This window comes from Sinocyclocheilus grahami, unplaced genomic scaffold, assembly GCF_001515645.1.
Source record: "Sinocyclocheilus grahami isolate Dianchi unplaced genomic scaffold, SAMN03320097.WGS_v1.1 scaffold355.1, whole genome shotgun sequence".
Classification (NCBI taxonomy): domain Eukaryota; kingdom Metazoa; phylum Chordata; class Actinopteri; order Cypriniformes; family Cyprinidae; genus Sinocyclocheilus; species Sinocyclocheilus grahami.
Genome location: NW_015505534.1, coordinates 1,465,124 through 1,489,689, shown reverse-complemented (window position 1 = coordinate 1,489,689; position 24,566 = coordinate 1,465,124). Strand labels below are relative to the sequence as shown.

The 24,566-nt window shown below is 36.8% G+C and overlaps 4 protein-coding genes across 5 annotated transcripts in view; 3 read left to right on the top strand and 1 right to left on the bottom strand.

Annotated features, from left to right (window-relative positions):
• Window positions 1–1,477: 1,477 nt before the first annotated feature.
• snrpf (small nuclear ribonucleoprotein polypeptide F) lies at window positions 1,478–3,176 on the top strand. Its single transcript, XM_016229632.1, has 4 exons — window positions 1,478–1,606; window positions 2,279–2,404; window positions 2,777–2,841; window positions 2,940–3,176. Exons 1-4 carry the CDS (start codon window positions 1,604–1,606, stop codon window positions 3,004–3,006), a joined length of 261 nt encoding a protein of 86 aa, XP_016085118.1. The 5' UTR covers window positions 1,478–1,603; the 3' UTR covers window positions 3,007–3,176.
• Window positions 3,177–3,397: 221 nt separating this feature from the next.
• On the top strand, window positions 3,398–8,626 carry LOC107548809 (probable imidazolonepropionase). 2 transcript variants are annotated; one of them, XM_016229630.1, is made up of 10 exons: window positions 3,399–4,000; window positions 4,705–4,811; window positions 4,890–4,954; window positions 5,106–5,252; window positions 5,563–5,693; window positions 5,816–6,041; window positions 6,591–6,715; window positions 6,796–6,889; window positions 6,983–7,143; window positions 8,306–8,626. In XM_016229630.1, exons 1-10 carry the CDS (start codon window positions 3,861–3,863, stop codon window positions 8,409–8,411), a joined length of 1,302 nt encoding a protein of 433 aa, XP_016085116.1. In that variant the 5' UTR covers window positions 3,399–3,860; the 3' UTR covers window positions 8,412–8,626. The 2 variants fall into 2 exon arrangements, with proteins under 2 accessions (XP_016085117.1, XP_016085116.1); XM_016229631.1 differs by lacking the exon at window positions 5,106–5,252 and having other exon boundaries at window positions 3,398–4,000; window positions 5,416–5,693.
• A 20-nt stretch (window positions 8,627–8,646) lies between these two features.
• LOC107548808 (uncharacterized protein CXorf57-like) lies at window positions 8,647–15,102 on the bottom strand. The gene is made up of 15 exons (XM_016229628.1): window positions 14,207–15,102; window positions 13,136–13,287; window positions 12,635–12,806; window positions 12,113–12,221; window positions 11,936–12,027; window positions 11,733–11,858; window positions 11,552–11,659; window positions 10,814–10,987; window positions 10,492–10,613; window positions 10,292–10,365; window positions 9,962–10,024; window positions 9,835–9,884; window positions 9,371–9,673; window positions 9,112–9,264; window positions 8,647–8,789 (listed from the first exon to the last, which is right to left on the bottom strand). The coding sequence occupies exons 1-15, from the start codon at window positions 14,793–14,795 to the stop codon at window positions 8,668–8,670; spliced, it is 2,409 nt and encodes an 802-aa protein (XP_016085114.1). The 5' UTR covers window positions 14,796–15,102; the 3' UTR covers window positions 8,647–8,667.
• Window positions 15,103–16,757: 1,655 nt separating this feature from the next.
• LOC107548777 (uncharacterized) overlaps window positions 16,758–24,566 on the top strand; it is a 19,766-nt gene continuing 11,957 nt past the window's right edge. Inside the window, exons 1-13 of the mRNA XM_016229584.1 lie at window positions 16,758–16,929; window positions 17,301–17,381; window positions 18,129–18,221; window positions 18,327–18,663; window positions 19,052–19,255; window positions 19,823–20,031; window positions 20,506–20,645; window positions 20,726–20,836; window positions 20,919–21,083; window positions 21,332–21,455; window positions 21,595–21,798; window positions 22,802–23,673; window positions 24,322–24,461. Of these exons, the coding sequence (XP_016085070.1) occupies window positions 16,834–16,929; window positions 17,301–17,381; window positions 18,129–18,221; window positions 18,327–18,663; window positions 19,052–19,255; window positions 19,823–20,031; window positions 20,506–20,645; window positions 20,726–20,836; window positions 20,919–21,083; window positions 21,332–21,455; window positions 21,595–21,798; window positions 22,802–23,673; window positions 24,322–24,461 (2,776 nt within the window). The 5' untranslated portion in view covers window positions 16,758–16,833. The remainder of the gene's footprint in view (window positions 16,930–17,300; window positions 17,382–18,128; window positions 18,222–18,326; window positions 18,664–19,051; window positions 19,256–19,822; window positions 20,032–20,505; window positions 20,646–20,725; window positions 20,837–20,918; window positions 21,084–21,331; window positions 21,456–21,594; window positions 21,799–22,801; window positions 23,674–24,321; window positions 24,462–24,566) is intronic.

Below are 24,566 nucleotides of genomic sequence, written 5' to 3'. Positions count from 1 at the left end.
TAAATCATGTGAAATCAGCTGACAGGAAAAGAGAAGAGTGTATATTGATTTGGTGAAGGCGGAAAGGTTGCATTTTAAGATTGGTCAACAGGAAAGTAAAGGATAAAAGACTGGCCACTTTCTGAAATATTGAAAAAATGCTTGTCTGGAATGCGGATCTGCAAAAGATTTCCATTCTAATCCGCTATAGCATGGGCTTTCAGGCAGCTTTGCTAAGCTTTGATTCATTCACAAAGCACCCAGCACATCTTTGGAAAAATTCATATAACTCACTTTTATTTAAAAACTAATTTACTTTATTTTGTGCTGCAGGTACACATGATACAATAAACTAATAGATTCTGTCTATACCTTGCTACATCCTTTCAGGCAATAGACCTGGAAAATAATCTCTTAGCATATCTAATCCATCCTGTCAGCCATGCAAACATTTCAAATATGGCCTCTTTGAATACATGGTAATAAAATGCAAAAACCTCGTCTTTACTTAGTAGACGAATCAACTGTGCAAGATCTAATTGCATGCATTTTATTTTTATTTATTTACTTATGTGTAGGTATTGAAAAATGCATGTAATTAATTGTACAAAATAGTGAAAGTCATTCTACACTATTCAACATTTGAAGTGGATCAAAACCTTTCATCAAAGTTGTCCTAAAACCAAAATGCGCAAAATTGTCACAACATCAAATCTCAGCAAAAATATATATTTTTATGTTAATTTAGATTTGTTTGTAAAATAATATGCATAATAGAATATTAAAATATAAATAACTGTATTTTTAAATACATTGAATTATTGAATACCTACACATTTTTGAATGATTACAATTTAAGGTTCTTTTTATAGCTAGTAAACTAGTAATTCTACACATTCTCAACAATTATGCTTTAAGCAGTGTATTAGTAGTTAGTTAGTATGCTACACTCTAAGAAAAGTCTGTAAAAAAATAGGGCACAATCTACTATGTTAATATGAAAGTAATTTCCGTATTGGTTTTTTTACCTGCATTTTAAATTACGCATTGTTTTCGGGTTACAATAGATAATGTCTTGAAAAATTACAAGTATATTTTCCATTTTTCTTACAGCATACTAACTGATCAACAATCGCAAGTTCGAGCTACTAACAAAGTGTATCATAAATGAACAATTATTCAATTATTATTAAATTGAACAATTGCACATAGCAGCTAACTCAATTCACGTGATGTGTGTGCTGCTAGGCATCTTTGGTTTCCTCTTTTTGTGTGATTTGGATGGAAAATGTGTGCCTTTTTATTTAGTCACTTATCAAAAGTTGCTAAAAGTTGCCAAATAAATTTTAAATTTTGCTTTTGGAAGAAAAAGTGGCTAGGGTAGTGTGAAAAGTTGCTAAGTTGGCAACACTGCATCCGGGCCCATTGTGCTCATATGGTGCTATTACCCGCCAGTGCTGCGTGTGGCGCTGTGCTCAGACGCGCTCTCCTCTCCCGCCGTGCGGTCAAAGTGCGCTTGTAGTCCTTCCCTCATTCGGCGGCAAGGCGTGCGAGTATGCTACAATAGCCTATGCTATTTAAATAAACACACTTTCTTCCTTAATACTACTTTAGCTGTACAGTCATGGTAAGTCCTACAGAATCTTTTCCCTTTGGCTTAATATCTGAGGTTCTGTAAAAGAGCGAGGTGGTTTTCATTCATGAATGAGCTGAATGTTAGCATCTGGAACGTATAGCGGACGTTGTTTTCAGCAGCGATCAATGTTTTGTTAGAAACGCTGAGCTCGTATGATCAATATTTCCCCTTGCTATGTCGCAACCTAGTCAGCTGCCTCCCTAGATAGTGTTTAAAATGCTCACTGTGTAGAAAGCTAGCTTGCTTTCCTTGTGACAAAATCTTAAAGGTCTTCGTGTTGTATTTCTCTGTTCAATTCGCAACTAATTCAGTGGAATCCAACAAGGATACTATGAGACGGTTAACTAAAGTTTCTAATGAGATGAGCAAAATTTTATTGCAACGTTATCTAGTCAAATCTTCAGAAGCCTGCTTTTTTTTTTTTGCATTAATGTCTTTCTCCTTGACATTTTTTGGGAATATTAGTTCCTTGTGATATTCCACAGAAGCATGTTAAGTTGCCCTATCCAGTCTTATTTGGGACTATAATAGAAAAGTTCTCTTTTTTATTTTTTTATGTTGGAATTCTATAAAATAATTCCTATTGGAATACTTTTAGGATTGGTTCCAAATTATGATATGAAATTCCAAACTTAATCTCTAACACTGAACTCTTTTCTGCAGAGCTTGCCGCTGAACCCCAAGCCCTTTCTGAACGGCCTCACGGGAAAGCCTGTGATGGTGAAGCTGAAGTGGGGTATGGAGTACAAGGGCTACCTGGTGTCCGTGGACGGCTACATGAACATGCAGGTATGTCTGATTATAATTCACGTTTATAAATCCATCAGTCATTGATGCTGGTGTTTTTATCTGCTACATACAATATCCATAGTAAACTAGCAGGTCACAAAATGCACATATCCAGTGTTCCCAACCCTGGTCCTTGAGGCACCCCAACACTGCACGTTTTGCATGTCTCCTTAATTAAACACATTTGATTCAGACAATCAGCTCAATAGTAGAGACTTCAAGACCTGAAACTGGTGTGTCAGAGAAAGGAGACATGCAAAATGTGCAGTGTTGGGGTGCCTCCAGGACCAGGGTTGGGAACCACTGATTTAGAGCAATGCTCACGTCTGAGTTGATATGGGTTATTGAGCTCCGTTTCTCTGCTATATCTAGCTGGCAAACACAGAAGAGTATGTGGATGGAGCATTAGCGGGGCATCTTGGTGAGGTGCTCATCAGGTAAGGGTCATTAAGTTGAAACTCAATTTACAACTCTGTAATATCAGAAAATGCATACTTTGTATTATAATGTAATAACTTTGTTTTCTTTTCTGCAGGTGTAATAATGTTTTGTACATAAGAGGAGTAGAAGAAGAGGAAGAAGACGGCGAGATGAGAGAATGAAGAGTGATTTGATTTCTTTTTCTAATCGGATTGGATGATTTATTGGTTATTTTGCAGTTTGTCCCAGTTTTATGTGAAGCTGTGTCTCTTTTCTTCGTAAAATTGTTAGTTATTTTTTACACCGTAAAAGTTATTGGTGGCACAATGACAAATAAATTGTGCTGTTTGTATGTTTTTTTTTGTTGTCGTTTCTTTGACTGTAATATTTCAAGTCAAAATGAAATCAGAATCGACTCTACGTACTTAATGCAACAATTCATAAGTGCATATTTTTCTTTAGAATAACACTGTTTGTCATTAACAATAAGATTTTGTGTTTCAGCACTAATTCTGAAATATGATACCTTATACAGTCTCTGGTAGTTGCAGATGGACAGAATGAAGTCCCATCTTGTGTCTTTTTAGTTGACACTGAATATCAGGTTAATTTGGTAACCGGTGATTCATGAATGCTAAAGTTCACTGTTAGAGTGTATTCAACATTTTCTAAATGATCAGTTTGAAGGCAATTACCGTTTTAACTAAGTTATACAGTATGTGTAGTGTAGTAAGTTTATTTAAATATCCTATATTGTTTGGCATTAATCTTTTCCCCAGTAGTCACTCTAGCCAATTTAAGTAAACTAATACATTTGGCTTTAGACAGATTTGTTCTGTAAAATTACACCGGCAAGAGAAGGAAAAACACTTAGATCGGCTGAAGATGAGTTCCTCCCTCACTGATCATTGGTAATTCAGTTACCTGTTTCCTTCCCGACCTTCGTCCAGTTACCCAATTTTGGCTTCGCTAAATATTTACCCACTCTTATCCCTGAGCTCTGCTCTGAATCACTTGCACCAAAGTTAACCCAGCAATGTCTGCGAGCAGTTTCAGACTTTTAGTCAAGAATGCAACACAAGTGGTGTTAGTTTGTAGAAATGGTGAAGAGTACCTCACCAGAGATGGGATGCAGACGCTGGCAGTCGTTCAGAATGGCAGTGTGCTCATTGGACAGTAAGTCTTCACTTATTTATCGTGATGAATTCAGCATGTAAATAAACAGTTGGAAAACGCTCATGGTCTGTTATCTAATAGGTTATGTTAAAATGTATTGCATGTTTTTAAACAATTTTAAAGAGCTATTTTTATAGTAAATTTATTTTTTAAATAAAAAATTAAAGCATTGAAGACTGCTTTGAAAAAATATATTTCATGGCTCCCTTAAAGGGAGATTAGATGTATTACATGAAGTTGTTAAAAATACAATAAGCGCTCTGCTTTTAATTAATTATATATTGGGACAAAATTGTACACCGAAATTAGAAAAATCTCCTTTGGGAGAAAAGTTTTCTTTTAAGGTTATTTTGGCTAGTCTCTAGTAATTATACGTTTTATAAAATAACAATTAAGTATATGGGCTGTCCTCATTTAGGCGTGTGTGTACCTGGTATTTAACACATTGTGGGGACCAAATGTCCCCACAAGGATTGTAATACCAGTCAATTTTGACCTTGTGGTGACATTTTTTAGGTCCCCATGAGGAAAGCTTATAAATCATACAAAATGATTTTTTTTTTGAAAATCTAAAAATGCAGAAAGTTTCCTGTGAGGGGGTAGGGTTGGTGTAGGCTGATAGAAAATAGTTTGTACAGTATAAAAACCATTACGCCTATGGAATGTCCCCATAAAACATGCAAATGCAATGTGTGTGTGTGTAGTGATGGACTAATTAAAGCTGTTGGACCAGCAGACATCATTGAGTTTCAGTTCAAAGGAGCAAAGTTTGACAATGTTCTGGATGCTTCTGGCATGTGTGTCATCCCTGGTAAGTGTTACATCTACCACCGTTTCTGTTGACAATTCCTTTTAAAAAAAAGTTGAAAATCTTAACACAATGTTTCAGGCCTGGTCGATGCACACACACATCCAGTATGGGCCGGAGACAGAGTGCATGAGTTTGCCATGAAGGTGCTGCTCCCTTTTTTTCCCCATCTGTTTCTACTCTTGCATTTTATATTATATGAATATATCTTTAAGTCTTTGTGTTAGAGAAGTTATCTGAACAAGCATCTTAATACAAGTAATGAAGTATTTTCATTGTGCCCTGTTGTGTGTACAGCTGGCCGGTGCCACATATATGGAAGTGCATGAAGCAGGAGGTGGAATCCATTTCACAGTGGCACATACTCGCTCAGCAACTGAACGACAACTATTAGATGGGTTACAGAGCCGTCTGGAGCGCATGATGAGAGCTGGAACCACGCTGGTGGAGTGTAAGATTGCTCCCTTTTTTTCCCCATCTGTTTCTACTCTTGCATTTTATATTATATGAATATATCTTTAAGTCTTTGTGTCAGAGAAGTTATCTGAACAAGCATCTTAATACAAGTAATGAAGTATTTTCATTGTGCCCTGTTGTGTGTGTACAGCTGGCCGGTGCCACATATATGGAAGTGCATGAAGCAGGAGGTGGAATCCATTTCACAGTGGCACATACTCGCTCAGCAACTGAACGACAACTATTAGATGGGTTACAGAGCCGTCTGGAGCGCATGATGAGAGCTGGAACCACGCTGGTGGAGTGTAAGAGCGGATATGGGCTTGAGCTGGACACTGAACTCAAGATGCTGAGGGTGATCAATTCAGCCAGAAACTCACTGCCAATCGGGATATCAGCAACATACTGCGGAGCACATGCAGTACCCAAGTACATAGTCTTTATAACAAACACTATTACTGTTTTTGATCAAATAAATGCAGCCTTGGTGAGCATAAGAGACCAACCCCAAATGTTACAAACCTTAATTTGTTTAACATCCATTTTCTCAGAGGTAAAACTATGGAGGAAGCCACTCAGGACATTGTGGCAGTGCAGTTGCCCAAGATAAAAACGCAAATTGCTTCAGGTGAACTGCAGGTGGACAACATTGATGTATTTTGTGAGAAAGGTGTGTTTGATCTGAACTCAACACGTTGCATACTCAAGGCTGGCAAATATATGGGCCTCAACATCAACTTTCATGGCGATGAACTCCATCCCATGAACTCGGCACATGTAAGCATGCATACTTATATACTTTAATAAACGTTGAAATTGTCGTTTCTTAAGAAACTCACTGCCAATCGGGATATCAGCAACATACTGCGGAGCACATGCAGTACCCAAGTACATAGTCTTTATAACAAACACTATTACTGTTTTTGATTAAATAAATGCAGCCTTGGTGAGCATAAGAGACCAACCCCAAATGTTACAAACCTTAATTTGTTTAACATCCATTTTCTCAGAGGTAAAACTATGGAGGAAGCCACTCAGGACATTGTGGCAGTGCAGTTGCCCAAGATAAAAACGCAAATTGCTTCAGGTGAACTGCAGGTGGACAACATTGATGTATTTTGTGAGAAAGGTGTGTTTGATCTGAACTCAACACGTTGCATACTCAAGGCTGGCAAATATATGGGCCTCAACATCAACTTTCATGGCGATGAACTCCATCCCATGAACTCGGCACATGTAAGCATGCATACTTATATACTTTAATAAACGTTGAAATTGTCGTTTCTTACATCATCTGTGTCTCTTCCTTGTCCACCTGTCTAACAGCTTGGGGCAGAACTTGGCGCTTTAGCCATCAGCCATTTAGAAGAAGTGACAGATGATGGAATTGCTGCAATGGCAAAAGCTAAAACATCAGCAGTCCTCCTGCCCACCACTGCCTATATATTAAGGTAAATAACTACAATGTTGATGTTTTCCATAAAATAATTGGAAGAAATCAGGGATTTGATTCTCCTTGTGTCTGTTGAAGGCTGTCTCCACCACGTGCGAGAGATATGCTTGATGCTGGAGTCATAGTGGCCCTTGGCAGTGACTTCAACCCCAATGCCTACTGCTGCTCAATGGTGACCATAAGACTCAAAACGTTTTGGAATAAAAGTTATCAGTAGAAATGTAACGTGACCACTTAATTTCATTCTGTTTTTTCTGTTTATTAGCCTATGGTGATGCACTTGGCATGTGTGCTGATGAAGATATCTATGCCAGAAGCTTTGGCTGCAAGTACTATAAATGCAGCCTATGCTCTCAACCGTTCACATACGCATGGATCGCTTGAAATCGGGAAACAGGGGGACCTTGTGATCATCAACGCACCACGGTTAGATCGTATCCATACAGTAACTAGAGATCTATGAGGGCAACTGCTGAATAGTTTACGTTCGAATAAGGCATAAAAATAGTTATATATTAAAAAACAGGGTTATTAATTAAAACTAAAACAAAATAAAATGTAATTTGAAATAAAATAAACATTAACTGAAATAAAATTAAATGCTTAAAAAACTTTTACTTATTTTATTTCAGCTAGTTGCCAAGTCAACATTTCTCATTTTTGTTTAGTTCAACTTTAAGTACTTAAAGGGTTAGTTCAACCAAAAATGAAAATTCTGTCATTAATTACTCACCCTCGTGTCGTTCCAAACCCGTAAGACCTTCGTTCATCTTCGAAACACAAATTAAGATATTTTTGATGCATCCCGTGAGCTCTCTGACCCTCCCATAGACAGCAAGGTAACTACCACGATCAACGTCCAGAAACGAAGCAAGGAGATCGGTAAAATAATCCATGTGACATCAGGGGTTCAACCATAATATTACGAAGCTATGAGAATACTTTTTGTGCACAAAAGAAAAAAAACGACTTTATTCAACAATTCGTCTCCTCCGCATCACCCTTGCGCAATTTTGGAGAATATCCACTGAATGTAAATGGCATATGCTGTTCTGTGTGAGCTGCATCACGCGGTGATGTAAACAGCGTATCCGCGTGCCGCAGCTCACACAGATCAACATACTCCGTTTACGTTCATTGGATATTCTCCAAAATGGCACCAGGGTGACTCGTAGCTTCGTAATACGTTGATCGTGGTAGTACCCTTGCTGTCTATGGGAGGGTCAGAGAGCCCTCAGAATTCATCAAAAATATATTAATTTGTGTTTCGAAGATGAACGGGGGTCTTACGGGTTTGAAACGACATGAGGGTGAGTAACTAATGACAGAATTTTAATTTTTGGGGGAACTATCCCTTTAAGTACTACTGTTAAAAAATTAATAATAATGACAAAACACAACAAAATGACTAAAATCTCAACTAAAATTAGTGAAAACTAAAAATATAAAAATAAAATATAATTAAAAATATTAACATCAAATAAAATCAGTTATTGAGATTCAGATATACAGGTTTGGATTATAACTGGTGCTTGATGGGACTTGATAAGGAGGTTGTTATAATTTGAGTTCTCTTCCTCTGTTGCAGGTGGGAACATCTGGTCTACCAGTTCGGAGGCCATCAGGAGCTCATCAGATATGTAATAATCAAAGGCGAGATTGTTTATGAAAACGATAAAGTCTTGAACCTTTGAGGATTCTGCACCATGGACCAACCCCTCAATGAATCAACAAAAGATCATGTGGTAAAGTTTTATTACCATGGTTAGTAAACCACATGGAGCCACACTGAATTATAAAACAAAAAAACATGTTTTGTTGATAAAAACTACATAAATAATTTCTATAAATATTCACACAAATTAAAGGTTATTCTGTTTACAAAGGCTGTATAAACTCATACAAACTTCTTTTGTATCAGTGTGTCCTTCCATCTCCAAAAGGTGTCTGTCATCGTAAAGGAAATGCACGGTTTAGTACCAGCTCCATCTTCTCTCCTCCTAATGCACATGCATCTAACACGCACAGTAGTCTTTGATTGGTCAACTGGTTTGCTGTGGCGATCAAGTCAGCTGTTGGAGAAGAAAGAGAAACCAGATTTAAATGTTTAGCTAATTTATTCCCACAGGAAATAAAATAAAGTTTTAGTGGTAGTTGTTATATTTATTTAATTGAAATAAAAATAATTCTCACATACAAGTAGCTTTACCATAGGCTTATTAAAAAAAACAATAAAAACACTGGCATTTTTTAGCAGAATGTAGTATGAATAAAACTCCTGCGATTTTTGTTGTTGTTGTTGAAAGCATTATCGAATAAACTAAAATACGGCAATTTATGTGAATGCACTGAAATTCGTTCTGAATAAATAAAGCCCACTTGCTTCATATTTACCAGGGCTTGGGGGCGGGGCATGTGGTGAAAAGCCTCCATGTGATAGGATAGACTCCCAGGAGTTATTGTGCGAAAGGGGGAGGGGCATCCAGTGCAAGTTTCCCGGGGCAGCAGGCAGAAAAAGAACATCAAGCATCACTCCATCTGATAGAGCTTAAGTAGAGAAATTAAAAAACTTTGGTCACAATACTACAAATACGCTGTGACTAACACTCGAACTTCATGCAAAAATGTTTGTGTGTGTGTTTTAAATGTGCACCTCTCATTGTCAGAGTGAAGTAGCCAGTGTAGCAGGAGGCGGGGCTAAATGACTCCAGCTCTCTCTGTGGGAGGAGCTTGTGAAAGTTGTTAACCTGCAGCCCCACGGCAACAGCCTGGACGTGTCGCCGCTCATAACAAAAAAGCCGTGGCAAAGTTTCATTGGCAACACGTGTCAGCCCCAGGCGGGCGGTCATGGGACTAGTGGGCGGCGTCAAGAAGTCTCCGTCTTCATCTTCATCATTACTGTCATCTTCCTGTTCTCCGACTAGAAACTCCATGGCGCCATCAAACAGGGAAAAATCTGCAGGGCACAGGGACACAATGATCTTTCTCTTGAAATTCATATCAAATTTGCTTTTCACAAGCGATTTTTGTCAATATTCATTGTTAATCCTGATTAGCTTTCTGGTTTCATGGTGAAATGATGTGCAGGATGAATCCAGTCATTTTTATGGCTCTTACCTCTCTCCGCATCATCCTCCGTTGCAAGTGGTTGCAGAGGTGGTGCCAGCCTGAAGAAGAGAGTATTATTATTCTCCACTCAATAACAGCAGTTCTTCTCTATCGGACAGAAACCAAACATTCGTACCTCTTTCTAGGACTAGTACTGCTGAAAAGTTTCCGTTTCACAGGTGTCCTGTGAGGTTCAGACCTGTGGTAAAAACAGTCTTGAAGGACAGTTTACCCAAAACTGAAAATGTAAGATATCCTCTGATCTTCCTTAGAAAATTTAAAAGGAGTGCTTTAGCTGCTCAGTCCCATGCAGTGACAGTGAAGTTATTACTACCACGGTAGTTATCGAATCTCATTTACACTTCTGCTCATGTTGTAGGTTGCAAGACATTTTTTGATGATTTTTGGACAAACCTGTCCATACTTATTACATCAGAAACCCAAGATAACACACACAATCACACACCCCTCTCTTTGCCGTCGTACTCTAGGACTGAGTGGAGCTGATGGAAGATCTGAATACTGTGTTCTCCCACTGTCCTATAAAAGAAAAGAAAATAGAGATATAGCAAAAAGAGTTACACTACTGTTCAGTTTGGGGTTATTAATTATTATGTTGTTGGTTGTATAATAGTGTGGGTTATTTGTTGCTGTCTATGTATATACCTCTCTATGATGGTAGCAGGCTGCAGTGATGACACACTGAATAGCAAACTGCCGCTTCTCTCTATAAATTAACTTCTCACATTCTAATTTCATCTCTCCTCCACTGATGAGACCAGCTTCCCCTGCAAACACACACTGAAATTAGTCACAGGAAGAAAACCTGAAATGGTACAGCAACACATTTGAGTACTGAATTCATTTCATCACACTACACAGTACAGGCTGTCATTATTCCATGCTTAGTCCATTCAAAAACATATCTATTTTTACATGAACCCTGGCAAAATCTAGAAACATTCTCAAATAGCTTTCTGCTTCTCACCGTGTCGGTTTTCCATGAAGTTATGCAGTGAAACAGGAAGTGGTGGGTATTTGAAATATCCTCCAATCACAGCTCTTTCCAGCAGACTGCTCTCATCCACCTGCCTCAGCCAGTGGAGAAACTGCCGGATGGGCCGTATCCCTCTGTATGGCATCACGGGGTGAGACCCTGTGCCTGTTTTTATGTTTGAAAATAATAGCATTGGATTCTTTTAATTCTGAAATAAGTCTATAGTTACTACAGGTTTTGAAAATGTTTTTGAAAGAAGTCTCTTAAGCTCAGGCTGCATTTGTTTAAACAAAAGTACAGCAAAAGCAGTAATATTGTAAAATATGATTACAATTTAAAATACTTGTTTTGTATTTTATAATATTTTAAAACGTAATTTATTCCTGTGATGGCAAAGCTGAATTTCCAGCATCATTACTCCAGTCTTCAGTGTCACACGATCCTTCAGAAATCATTCTAATATGCTGATTTGGTCCTCAAGAAACATTTCTTATCATCATCAATGCTAAAAACTGCTTAATATTTTTGTGGAAAACAAACAGAAAGTTCAAAACAGCATTTATTTAAAATAGAAATCTTTTGTAACCTCATAAATGTCTTTTCTGTCACTTTTGATCAGTTTGATCTTCCTTATAAAGGTTATAACTTGTCAACAAAAAAAGCCCAAACATTTAAACAGTAGTGTATATTATGTCTGATTCATAAAGGTGTTTTAAGTGTGTTATTCACCTGTGCAGTAAACCTGGGTCAGCGATGTGTTGGTAAGATATTCAAAAGTTGTAGCTCTGTCAACTGCACTCCTGATCAGCTTTAGTCTAGTGCAGACAAGCAGTGCCACTGAATAGAAAAAAATCAAAATTGATAGTTTGTCTATAATAATGATACAGAGACAGTGAAGAAAACTATTTACTTGGACAGATGCGGCTTTGAATGTCAGGCTGTGACGTGGAGAAAAGCTTGAGCATGATTGGCTTGTCTGATGTTCTGTCTGCCAGCTGAAGCCAACGATACTCCTCGATTTCTGACCTTTGCCCATCTGTAAGGGGAAAGGTTTTCAGTCTTTTGGCTAAAGATGCATATTGAGCATATTTCTGTGTGTACCGAACGTCCCACCTTTCCTCCTGACACGTTCTGGTCGACCCACAAAGATCACAACACCAATGATGTCGGAAATGTGGCCTTGTGGACAACTTGGAAGCTCGTGCCTGTAAAGCACGATCACTTAGTACATTTCTTTGATTTCAATTCAAGACTATAAAGGATATTGGGATTGTGATTTTGTACACATACCCACAGATGAATGAATGAGGCAGGTCTGGTAAAATCCAGTCCGGCGAAATCTGGTTCTTGGGGATGATAGTTATTTGAGCAGTGGGGTTCCTGGAATTAAGACTGATCTCTGAAGGATGAACAGAAGGTTCAAAGAAACAAAATATGTCTGAATAATATCCATGTTATAAATAAGAACTAATATTTTTTTTATCTTATTCATATACTGCAACAGACACAAACCTTCAATAGTTTTAGGTCAGTAAAGTTTTTAAAAGACATTTTTAAAACATTAAGGAAAAATTTATAATAATGAAAATATATGAAAACAGTTCATTTAAACTGTAAAAAATATTTCACAATATTACTATGTAACTGTATTTTTTGATCATATAAATGCAGCATCGGTGAGCATAAAAGATCATTAAAGAAAAGATAATTTTGATTAAAAATCAAAAACATAACCTGGCCGACACAAAACTTTTGAACGGTAGTGTGTATGTCATAACTTCATATGCTAGATGAGTTTAATGTTCTCTCTACCAATGTGTGGCTCTGATTCCTGCCCCGTGCGGCTGCTGTAACTCTCCTTGACTCTGTAGCGACACAATCTTACAACCTGACCCGGATGAAGGATTCGGTACCATTCCAGACAGACTGTGTTCCACAGCACAACACAGGCACTGGATGAGCCGTCACCAACCTGCAGCTCTGCCTGAGGACAACAGATTGATGGAAGAAGCTAAATTCAACGTCAAACCAATCTTGTGATGCATAACTAAAATGAACCAGTTTAGACTGGCATACAGATGAACAGTTGAAGTTAAAGTTGAAGTGCCCACAATATTAGTCAATAAATATCAAATATCGCTTGATATACTGCATCTCTGCTTCTTATTAGATTCGTTCTTACCAAAGCAACTTGTATTCTTCCAAAAATTACTACAAATGTTAAAAACAATATTTATTTTATTACATATGACCAAGTTCCTACTGTTAACAGATATTTGCACGGAAAAGGATGTCTTGTATTTGACCTCTGACCTTATAAGGACATTCACATTTCTGATCTGCTTTCCCGTAATAAATCAGTCTGGATTTGTGAAGGATCCGCACACACAAAGCCCCCCGGTAACGCCGAGATCCACTCAAGAAATGTCTGCGTACTTCTGCGAGGGAAACAGTGGAGCCAATATCTGCCACCAGAAACAAAGGCACATGCATGAATTTCATTTGTGTTCCACAGAAAAAAAAGTAAGTCATGCAGGTTGAAGGTGAGTAAAACATCATAGAATTTATTATTTTATTTAATTTATTTATTTGGAGTGAATTATCCCCTTGTGTTTGAAGGTGAATTTGACCCATGTATTTCATGGTTAACAGCCACTGGATAATAAATATTTTGTTATGCTAATTTCTCTACCACTGTCTACAGTTTTCCACACTTCTTCTGTTTAAAATCTTTTAGAAAATGTTTCAAACTTGTTTAAAATATTCAAATATGTGACCCTGGACCACAAAACCAGTCATAAGTAGCACAGCTATATTTGTAGCAATAGCCAAACAATACATTGTATGTGTCAAAATTATCCATTTTTCTTTTATGACAAAAATCATTGGGATATTCAGTAAAGATCATGTTCCATGAAGATATTTTGTACATTTCCTACCGTAAATACATCCAAACTTAATTTTTGATTAGTACTACGCACTGCCAAGAACTTCATTTGGACAACTTTAAATGCGATTTTCTCAATATTTAGATTTTTTTGCACCCTCAGATTCCAGATTTTGGAAATCAGATTGCCAAATATTGTCGTATCCTAACAAACCATACATCAATGCAAAGCTTATTTATTCAGCTTTCAGCTGATGTATAAATCTCAATTTAAAAAATAAAAGTCCCTTATGACTGGTTTTGTGGTGCAGGGTCACATATTCAGTTTTTTAATACATACATTTTTTCATGTGTGATAAGTATTAATATTAAAGGTTGTTGAAATCCAGTTAATAATACAATAATGTTAAGTATTTTAGAGGGAAGCTGTTTAGGTGAAAAATATAGGCCCCAAGTGATATGTTTATAAGTGAGTGATTCACTTTCATCTTCCACACCATGTATCTCCTCCTCCTCCTCCTCCTCCTCCGCGTCGGGTTCAGAGGGAGCCGTGTCCCGCCACATCTCTCCACAGAAGTCGTGATTATTCCACAGCGGCAGATAGCAGCTCCTGCGCGCTCTGAGCGGACCTGCGCTCGGCTCTGCTCCCATCCACGGAATGGCCCTCACATTGACGGAAGAGAGCGCCCTCAGAGCGGCATCGCCGCCGGAGAGTCTGTCCACCTCCAGGCTGCACGCATGAAAAGACGCGCTGTCTTCCCCGCGGCTGAGCTCCACATGCCGTATGACAGAGCCGCAGCGGAGCACATTGACGCTGATGAGTCTGTTGACCGCGGGATCCAGAGACACGCGGATCTTACAGTCTCCATCCGTGATAGTGGCCTCGAACAGACTCTCTGACATGGAGATGCTGTCCGGGAAACGGAGCGCGAAGTCCGCGTCTCGGCCGTAGCGCTCCAGAGAGATCACGTACAGCGGCTCCGAGCGGGTTCGCACTCTTGGGGAGGAAGATGTGCTGTATATGAACCTGTTTAGGGTCTTTTTGAGAGTGCAGCACTCTGAGGAGCTGCCTGACAGCGCGGCCATGTTCGCGCGACACAATAACAATACCGCAAAGCATTATGGGAGATTGAGTACAGCACAGAAAGACAACGAAAATAAAATGTAGGCTATATGCCCAGTTGTGTTGTTAAAATGCGTGTTTGAGCAGTCCTAACTAAAAGCAACTTGCACTGACATGTCTGAAAACATGCCAGTGCGCAGTGCCATTGATTTGTATGAAGATGCACAGTGATGTTTAAAAAAAAACTAGCCTACTTAAAGATTCTAATTTAACTAAAGTGTAATCCTGGCTTAATCTAACCCCTGGCTGTGAAACTAGGCCATAATGTTGAAAACAATTACTGAAATCAAGAATGAAATGAAATAAGAAATAGACAAAAATAAAATAGAAAAAGACGCAATTCTCAAAAATGAAAGAATGAACAGAACAAATAGAAAGAAAAATATATAGTAGAAATATGAAGCGTGTATGTGATCCTGGAGCACAAAACCAGTCGCAAGAAGCGCACGGGTATATTTGTAGCAATAGCCAGAAATACATTGTATGTATGGGTCAAAATGATCAGAAATCATTAGGATATTGAGTAAAGATCATGTTCCATAAAGATATTTTGTAAATTTCCTAGTGGGAAACTTATGCATAAATCTCAATTCTGACTTTATGACTGGTTTTGTGATCCAGGGTCACATATGAATTATATTTGAAGAAAGAAAATGAAATGAAATGAAGGAACTTTTATTTTATTTATAAAAAGATTGAAATAAAAATATTAAGAAAATAGGAATAAAAAAATATATAAATAATAAAGAAATAAATGAAACAACTGTTGACATAAAAAGCAGAAAATCAAATGCACGGGTGAAGATATATAAGAGAAAACAAAGATAAAGGAGAAAACTACAAATATTTTAGAAATCTAAAATAAGAAAATATAAAGAAAACGATGAAATAAAGATGAATAAAATACAAAAATAAAGACTAGTAAAATCATATAACAGTATATATATCCTATTACTTGTTTCAGTTTTTATAACCATTTCTTATGTGTAAGTTGTTGTTTTCTTGCGTGTGTGTTTGGCAGTGCTATTTTTTAGGATTACTGATAATCGTACTGATCGTTTGATTTGTATTACTTGCATTTGTTATTTATTTAAATTTTAGTTGCATTATGTCTGAATTTATTATGTCTGTATAGGTCTTTTATTAAGTTTTTAGTTTGATTTAATTTGAGTTATTTTAATACCTCAACAAACTAAATGGAAATGAAATAATATATATATTGCATTTATAAATGTGTATGTACATATACAGTATATCTGTATGTGTGTGTGGTTGCACATGCACACATATGTAGTTGTTTTTTTGGTGTTTGCTTAGTGTTACGTTAGAATCATTATTATACTCTTATACCTTTTGTTGAATTGTTTTTAGCTTTATTCTTTTGGTTTTCATTTAAATGTTAAGTTTTGAAATGTTGTTGTATGCATTTGTCATTTTTATTTAATCTCTTTATTTCTAAAATGTGTATAGGTAGTATTTATGAAGTTTCAGCTTTTAGTTTTGGATCTGTTTTTAGTTGTTTTAATACTACAACTGATTGCTTCTGTTGTCCTCATTTGTAAGTCGCTTTGGATAAAAGCGTCTAATAAATGACTAAATAAATAAATAAAATATAAAATGATTACAATAAAGACTAAATAAATAAAAAATAACTTTGAAAAAAAGTTACAGAAAAGTAAATACATGAAGATAAAAATATAGAAAGTCAAGTATGTAAATAATAAACGAAAATCTGAAAGAAAAGGAAAGAAAGACATTTTGACAGCAGTGTGAGCTGCAGAGCATTTGGGTCCCATGACAGCGCGATGAAAACACACAGGACGCCATCTAGCGGTGACTGCGAGTCACTGATGCAGCGCAATGAACGCACAGCTCCTCAGGCGAGCGTGGACTCAGGAGTGGTATCCCGTATGAGCGGACTTTAAAGACCGCAGCATGGACACAACTTATTAGCAGTTCTCTTTTCCAGTGTCTGAAGCCTGCTGCCCGGACTCTTGTGCCATGTGGAAATATTACAAAAACGGAGTTGTACCGAAAAGAAACAAGCAAAAATCGGTAAGATTGTATTTTCAATGTAATATATTTTATCCTTTTAAAGTCAATACAGAAGACTTTTCCTCCGTGTAAATTTAAAATGGATTATTTATGTGTAGCACTTTCTATTCTATTTTAATTCTACTTTATCTATATTTATCTTCTTTTTTGTTTTATTTTTTGTTTTAAAACAACAACAACAACAAATAACTAACAAACACTAGCTTTCTATTTTTTCTATTCTATCTACTTGTTTTTCTTTGTGTGTGTGTGTGTGTACTGGTTTATATATCCTGTTGGGGACTTAAACCTGACTACACACAGACTCATGGGGACTCGTGGTCCCCACGGGTACAAAAGCTTATAAATCATACAGAATATGTTGTGAGATGTATGTGCTAATATATTGTAAGATGTCCTTAATTATGTGATAGAAAAACATTTTAGGCCACCAGAGTGTTCCATTATCCAGAGTGAGTGTGGAAACAGAGCTGGAAATCACGGCGCACCTTAAAGTAAGTTAAATTAATTAATGTTTCAGAATCTATTTTAGTCTCATATTGGGTTATGATTGATAAGTAATGACTATTCTTAGGATTATCAGGCTTAAACCATGTTTATTGTTCTTTATTGGATATATAGCCTATCAGAAAAAGTAATGAAGTAAAGACTTTTATAGAATAAATTAAACAAATATGAAAATACATTTAATAGGAAATGCATGTATGAAGATGAATGAAGTATAAAATATTTTTGAAATAGGAAATAATAAAATAAAGAAAATGAATGGGAAAAAACAATTACAATTAAAGGAATAAGTAATGATTATTCTTTATTAAAAATGCGTTGGATTATCAGGCTTAAATCATGTTTATAGCACTTTAATTATTGCATCAAATAAATGTAAAAAAAAATTAAAATCAGGTGTAAAAGATTAATTGCAATTATAGAAAGACTTAATGAGTAAATAAAACAAATATTGAAATAAATATAATAGAAAATAAAATACATGTGTGAAGATAAAGGAGAAAAATATAAAAATATTTTGAAAAACAAAGTAAAAAATGTATAAAGAAAAAATAAAATAAAGACAGACAAAATATAAATATTAAGAAAAATGAAAATCAAATATAAAAAATACCACAATGGTCAAAAATCGAATGAAGTATTTTCTGAAAGGATCATCTAAATTTGAGAAATTCCAACAAAGGAAGCTGCAAATTAAAATCATTAGTTAAATTATTCATTTTTCTCTGTTCCAGTACCATTTGCATCAGCGTCATTTGAAGGGAACCACTCAGAATTCGTCTCTTGAGGAGAAAGAAGCCGCAGTGTTTCAGCAAACGAGGTTCAAGGTTAGTATGGTATGTTAACGTTTTAAGCATTTATTATAATTATATAATTTACGCAGACATGATGTGATCTAACATACATGAATGAATTCTTCTTTGGTGTTAAAGGACCAAGCTTCGTCAAACGGTCCTCCTGATCTCCTGCAGAGCCTTGTGCCACTAGATAAGATAGAGAAGGAAGAAAAAGAATACAAAAAGGAAAAGAAAGAGGGAACAGTAAATGTTCAAAATGCATCTTCATGTACGGATGAGGCCCCGGAGGGCCAAGGCTCTCTGTCTGAGGGACCATTTAGAGCTGCGGGTGTTGACTACAAACAAAGATCAAATGCAAGAGATCCAAAACGGCAAGATGATTCTTCTCCAAACACCTTACATGATGACAATATTTCATCATTACATTTTAAACACAGGAGATTCATGATCTATCTGTGTGGTGGATATAAAGGTAAGGTGGATATAGATTCTCTCAACAACACATATACTTTGCTAGATCGCTAGATTATTGAAACACACACACACACACACATATAGTTCAAAAGTTTCATATTTTTAATGTTTTTATGCCCGACCAAGTTTTATAATATTGTAAAATATTATTACTATATAAAAAGAACTGTTTGCTTTTTGAATATATTTTAAAGCGTAATTTGTTCCTGTGATGACAAAGCTGAATTTTCAGTCTTTAGTGTGACACCATCTAGATAATTCATTTCTGTCACTTTTGATTAATTTACTGTTTCCTAGTTTAATAACACTTTCATTTCTTAAAAAAAAAATCGTACTGACCTCAAACTTGAATTTAGCTATACTTGACATATGTTGTGTGTGTGTAGATACCGTCCCAGAGCGCAGTGCACTGATGGAGAGTGTGTATCCGCGGCTGTATCTACACTGTAAGCAGAGAGGATATGATTTCAGGATGATAGACCTGCGTTCAGGAGTCGGAGATCCTGTTTCGGACAATCATGATTTGGCAGAGATGCACACGGAGACACTTAGACGTTGTCAGGAGACTGAGGGGCCAACTTTTATTGTAGGTTTAGTTGCACACAGATCATTTACCTTCCAAGAGAGTCTCATGGGGAGAACGTAATTTGTTCCTGTGATGACAAAGCTGAATTTTCAGTCTTTAGTGTGACACCATCTAGATAATTCATTTCTGTCACTTTTGATTAATTTACTGTTTCCTAGTTTAATAACACTTTAATTTCTTAAAAAAAAATCGTACTGACCTCAAACTTGAATTTAGCTATACTTGACATATGTTGTGTGTGTGTAGATACCGTCCCAGAGCGCAGTGCACTGATGGAGAGTATGTATCCGCGGCTGTATCTACACTGTAAGCAGAGAGGATATGATTTCAGGATGATAGACCTGCGTTCAGGAGTCGGAGATCCTGTTTCGGACAATCATGATTTGGCAGAGATGCACACGGAGACACTTAGATGTTGTCAGGAGACTGAGGGGCCAACTTTTATTGTAGGTTTAGTTGCACACAGATCATTTACCTTCCAAGAGAGTCTCATGGGGAGAAAATTGTAGTATTTTTATCAATATTTAAGCCATAGACTTTTTCACAAAGCCAAATGTTGCGCATGTTTCAGTGTTGGACTGGGAAGTGGAACAGGGTCTTGGAGGAAAGCAGCCTCCGGAGGAGTACAGTCACTGCTATAAGAGGATCATCACTGACCTTCTGTACAATCTGAAAAATGAATACGCACCACAGTTTATAGACCTGCACAAAGGAAGATCTGAAATCAATCAAACCTTGCATCAAGCTCACCAGCGCTTCATACGCAACATTCACCTCAAGGTCGGTATCTCTCTATCTAGATATCTCTAGCTAGCCAAGGTACTGTTCAAATATCTGGGGCCAGTAAGATTTGTTAAAATAAATGAATACATCTATTAATCAAAGATGAATTAAATTGATCAAAAGCGACAGTAAATAGATTTATAATGTTAGAAAGATTTCTATTTCAAATACAGTAAATGCTGTTTTTGAACTTCCTATTCATCAAAGAATAATGATCAGTTTCTACAAAAATATTAAGCAGAAATTTGTTTTCAACATTGATAATAATAAATGTGTCTTGAGCACCAAATCAGCATATTAGAGTGAAAATTCAGCTTTGCATCACAGGAATAAGTTACATTATCCTCTCAGAGATATATTTAAAAAATATCATGATTGTACTGCATAGTCATTCTGCCTTATGGAAATCGAAATGTGTATTGAGTGTTGTTAAAATGATTCATTAAATCTTGCATTTGAATTATTTTCAAGCTGAGACACACTAATATCCACGAGACAAACGTCAGCTGGGGAAGGAAGGGTCTGAGTGCCAAACACAACAGATCTCATCAGTTTTATGTGGAACGGCTCTGCTCACACTTCCAGCGCACTGTCACTGCATCCCTCAACAAGTAAGATGACACATTCGTCCTTCTGTTCTTCATCTCACTTTATCACTGTCTGTCAAGTTCTTCTCAAAGTGTTGCTTCAGACTTATGCAGGTCCGTCAGGCTAAAGGCTCCTTCGACATGCAGAGGAAGGAGGTTTCCAGACTCCGAGTTGAAGAAGAGATTCGCCGTCATGTCAGATTTGGGAAAACACTGTGAGTCACAGATTCTACCATGGTTCAGTTTTATTTGACTAGTTTGAATTGAACATAAATGTTCTTTCTTTTTCCTTGTTAGAGCACAGGGCTATGCATTCAGGCAGGACTTTCTGATGGAAATGAAGCGTGCACTTGAAGCATCGGCGTCTTCCCAGAATGCTGTGCTGTTACTGGGGGAGCCGGGGTCTGGAAAGAGCACGACACTTGCCAAACTGGCACAACTCATACCTAGCTGGATACCTGGGTAGGCTAACAAAGGAAACATGAATTTAAAACATTTAAAGAAGAATTTTTAAGTAGTATCTTGCATTTATTTGATCAAAAATACAAAAAATGGTAATTTTAAAATAACTGTTTTCCATTTGAATATATTTTAAAATGTAATTTATTCCTGTGATGGCATTACTCTAGTCCTCAGTGTCACATGATCCTTCAGAAATCATTCTAATATGCTGATTTGGTGTTTAATCTGTAATTCTGTTTAATTCTTAGGGATGCCAAAGTGCTGATCTGCTTTGTAGGTCTGACATCCGCCAGCAGAAACGCACGTCTGCTCCTCCAGACCCTGTGTCTGCAGTTAGCCAACATCTATAACCTCAAAACAGAGATATCTGAGGTGCATAAACACTTTAAAGATCAATCAAATATTCATAAGGTCTTTTACACCGTATTGGATACACGATATTGTGAGATTGCTTGACTGTCTCACAGATAGTGTTGCACTATGAAATACAGTCTATGTTTTTTCCTCACAGTCACTGTCAGAGTTGTCTAGCGAGCTGTGCTCATTATTGGGCCTGGTGACAGAAGACCGGCCCTTGACCCTGGTGCTGGATGGTCTGGATAATCTGAGTGAGGAACATGAGGCTGACCTTTCCTGGCTTAGTAATGCTTTACTGCCAAACGTCGTCACTGTCCTGTCTGCCGGCACGCAGTCTAAATGTGCTCATATTCTACAGGTAAGCAGATGGGTCATAGAGAATTTACACTACCATTCAAAAGTTTGGGGTTGTTTGAATTTTTTAAAGTCTCTTATGCTTACTAAGGCTCACTAAAAAATACAGTAAAATTGCGAAATATTTTATTCAGTTTATAATAATTGTTACTCTTATACAATAAAATATACTCTTTCATTATATTTTAAAATGTAACAATTTAATTAATTAATTCCTGTGATGGCAAAGCTGAATTTTCAGCATCATTACTCCAGTCTTCAGTGTCACATGATCCTTCAGACATCATTCTGATTGGCTGATTTGGTGCTCAGAAACATTTGTTGTTTTTAATCAATGTTAAAAGCAGTTTTGCTGCGTAATCTTTTTGTGAAAACTGTGATACATGTTTTTTTATGATTCTTTGATGAATAGAAAGTGAAAAAGAACAGCATTATTTTTTTTAAACACTGTTTTGTTTATATACACTTTGTAATAGTGTCTTTTGTAACAGAACATTTTGTAACATAATTAATGCCTTTGCTGTCACTTCGTATGAATTTAATGGGTCCTTGATGAATAAAACTTTTAAATTCTTTCAAAAAAAGAAAAAATCCCAAACTTTTGATCGGTAATATAGTTCTGAATAAGGCCCAGTCTGGTGCACTATAAATGTTAAATATTTTATAGAATATATTTTATGTTATTTTATTTTATTAAAGTTAAATGTTATTTTATATTTTAAAACTCAACTGTACGCTTTGGCATTTAACACCGTATGAGAGCAGGTTTTTATGATTGGTTTTGGTCTTATGTTTTTGTGTGTCTATTGTGTTAAATTGAGTATGCTTGTACAGCACTTTGATAAACACTCGTTTTTAAAAGCGCTTTATAAATAAACTTGACTTTGACTTATTTTATATGTTATTTGATTTAAAATTAATAATAGAAAAAAATATAGTGCAAATAATGATCAGAGCAATGATTGTTTTTTGAGGGCAGTCAGTTTCTTGCCTTTCTTTTTTTTCAGTCCCAAGTTAAGGTCACTGTCCTGTCCCTACCGGCCCTTAACCGTAAGGATATCACTTCAGGACTGGTGTCAAGACTAGCATCAGATTTTCGCCAGCTGACTGAAAACCAGTGGAGCCTTTTATTCCAGTCCTGTCTTTCCTGTCCATCCCCTCTCTACCTCAATTTAGCCTATGCTGAGACCAGGAAATGGAGCTCCTTTACACCAAAAGAGAGTCTCAACCTCCCTACGGATCCGAATAAACTTTTCGTGAGCGTCCTTGTTAGTTTGGAGCGAGAGCATGGGCCATGTTTGGTGCGACGCACTGCTTTACTCATATCACTGTCCTGTTCTGGTGTGACCGAGGAGGAGCTTTTGGTGCTTTTGGGGCGTGATGATCATATCACACGTGAGATGGCGGTTTTGCATCATCAGACGATTCCCGTTTCTGAATACTCTCCAGTGCCTTATGCATTTGTGGCACGACTGCTGCATGGTCTGAAGGGTTATGTCACAGAAGTGGAAAGTGACGGCACGTGGGTTCTGCGCTGGACTCATGCAGAGTTCGCCTGCGTCGTCCTGCAGCGATACGCACCAACAGCAGACTCAATAAAAGCTGTACATGCAGACTTTGCAGATTACTTTAATGGGAATGTCCCAAATAGCCAAGTTTTTCAGCCACTAGCCTGGATCAGGAAGGAGAAGGGAAGGAGGTGCTATGAATTTAATTTGCGCAAGCTCCACTGTTTGCCGTATCATTACATCCACTCCGAGCAGATTATTCCTTTACTCACGCAGTGTCTGTTTAACTATGAGTTCCTGCTGCATAAACTGTGGGGTCTGTCTATCTATCATGTCGAGGAGGACCTTAAAACTGCCGTCATACCAGAGAAGTACGATTATGAGCTCAGCAAACAAGTTTGTTTTGCATGAATAGCTGTTTGATATTATGGGTATATATGTATAATAGAAATAAAAATATTTATATATTTTTTCATACATATATAATAGAAATTTTAAACTGTTTACATTTACATATATACTGTATACCATTGTATAATAAAAACATTTAAATTTCTATCATAAATAAATGTATAAATATTTTTTTGATATTATGGGGATTATAGGGATAGTTCACCTAAAAATTATGTCATTATTTACCCTCATGTTGTTTCAAACCTATATGACTTTATTTCTTATGAGAAGCATAAAAGAAGATTATTTGAGAAATGTGTGTGTGTGTGTGTGTGTGTGTGTGTGTGTGTGTGTGTGTGTGTGTGTGTGTATATATACATTCACATACACACACACACACACATACACACACACACAGTGGAAGTCAATGATAACCAGTTTGGTTACCAGCATTCTTCAAAATATGAGGGTGAGTAAATGATGACAGAATTTTCATTTCTGAGTGAACTATCCCTTTAACATTAGTTCAAAAAGTGTCTAAATGTATTTTTATGAAGTGTCAGAAAATGCTGAGACAGATTATCCTGTGTGTATGTGCTTTTATTGTGTGTGTGTGTGTGTTACAGAGAGCTTCTGGATGTGAAGGTGTTGGGTCAGGTTTTGTGTCTTTCTCATTCTGTACTATTAAATGATCCATGCCAGCTGGCCTCTCAACTCTTGGGCCGTTTGGAGCGGATCATTTTCCAAGACAAGCCTGTTACTTCAGGTACACACACAAACATAAGCACCAACACACACACACACACACACACACACACACACACACACAAGCGCAAACACACACACACACACACACACACCCTAAACACAA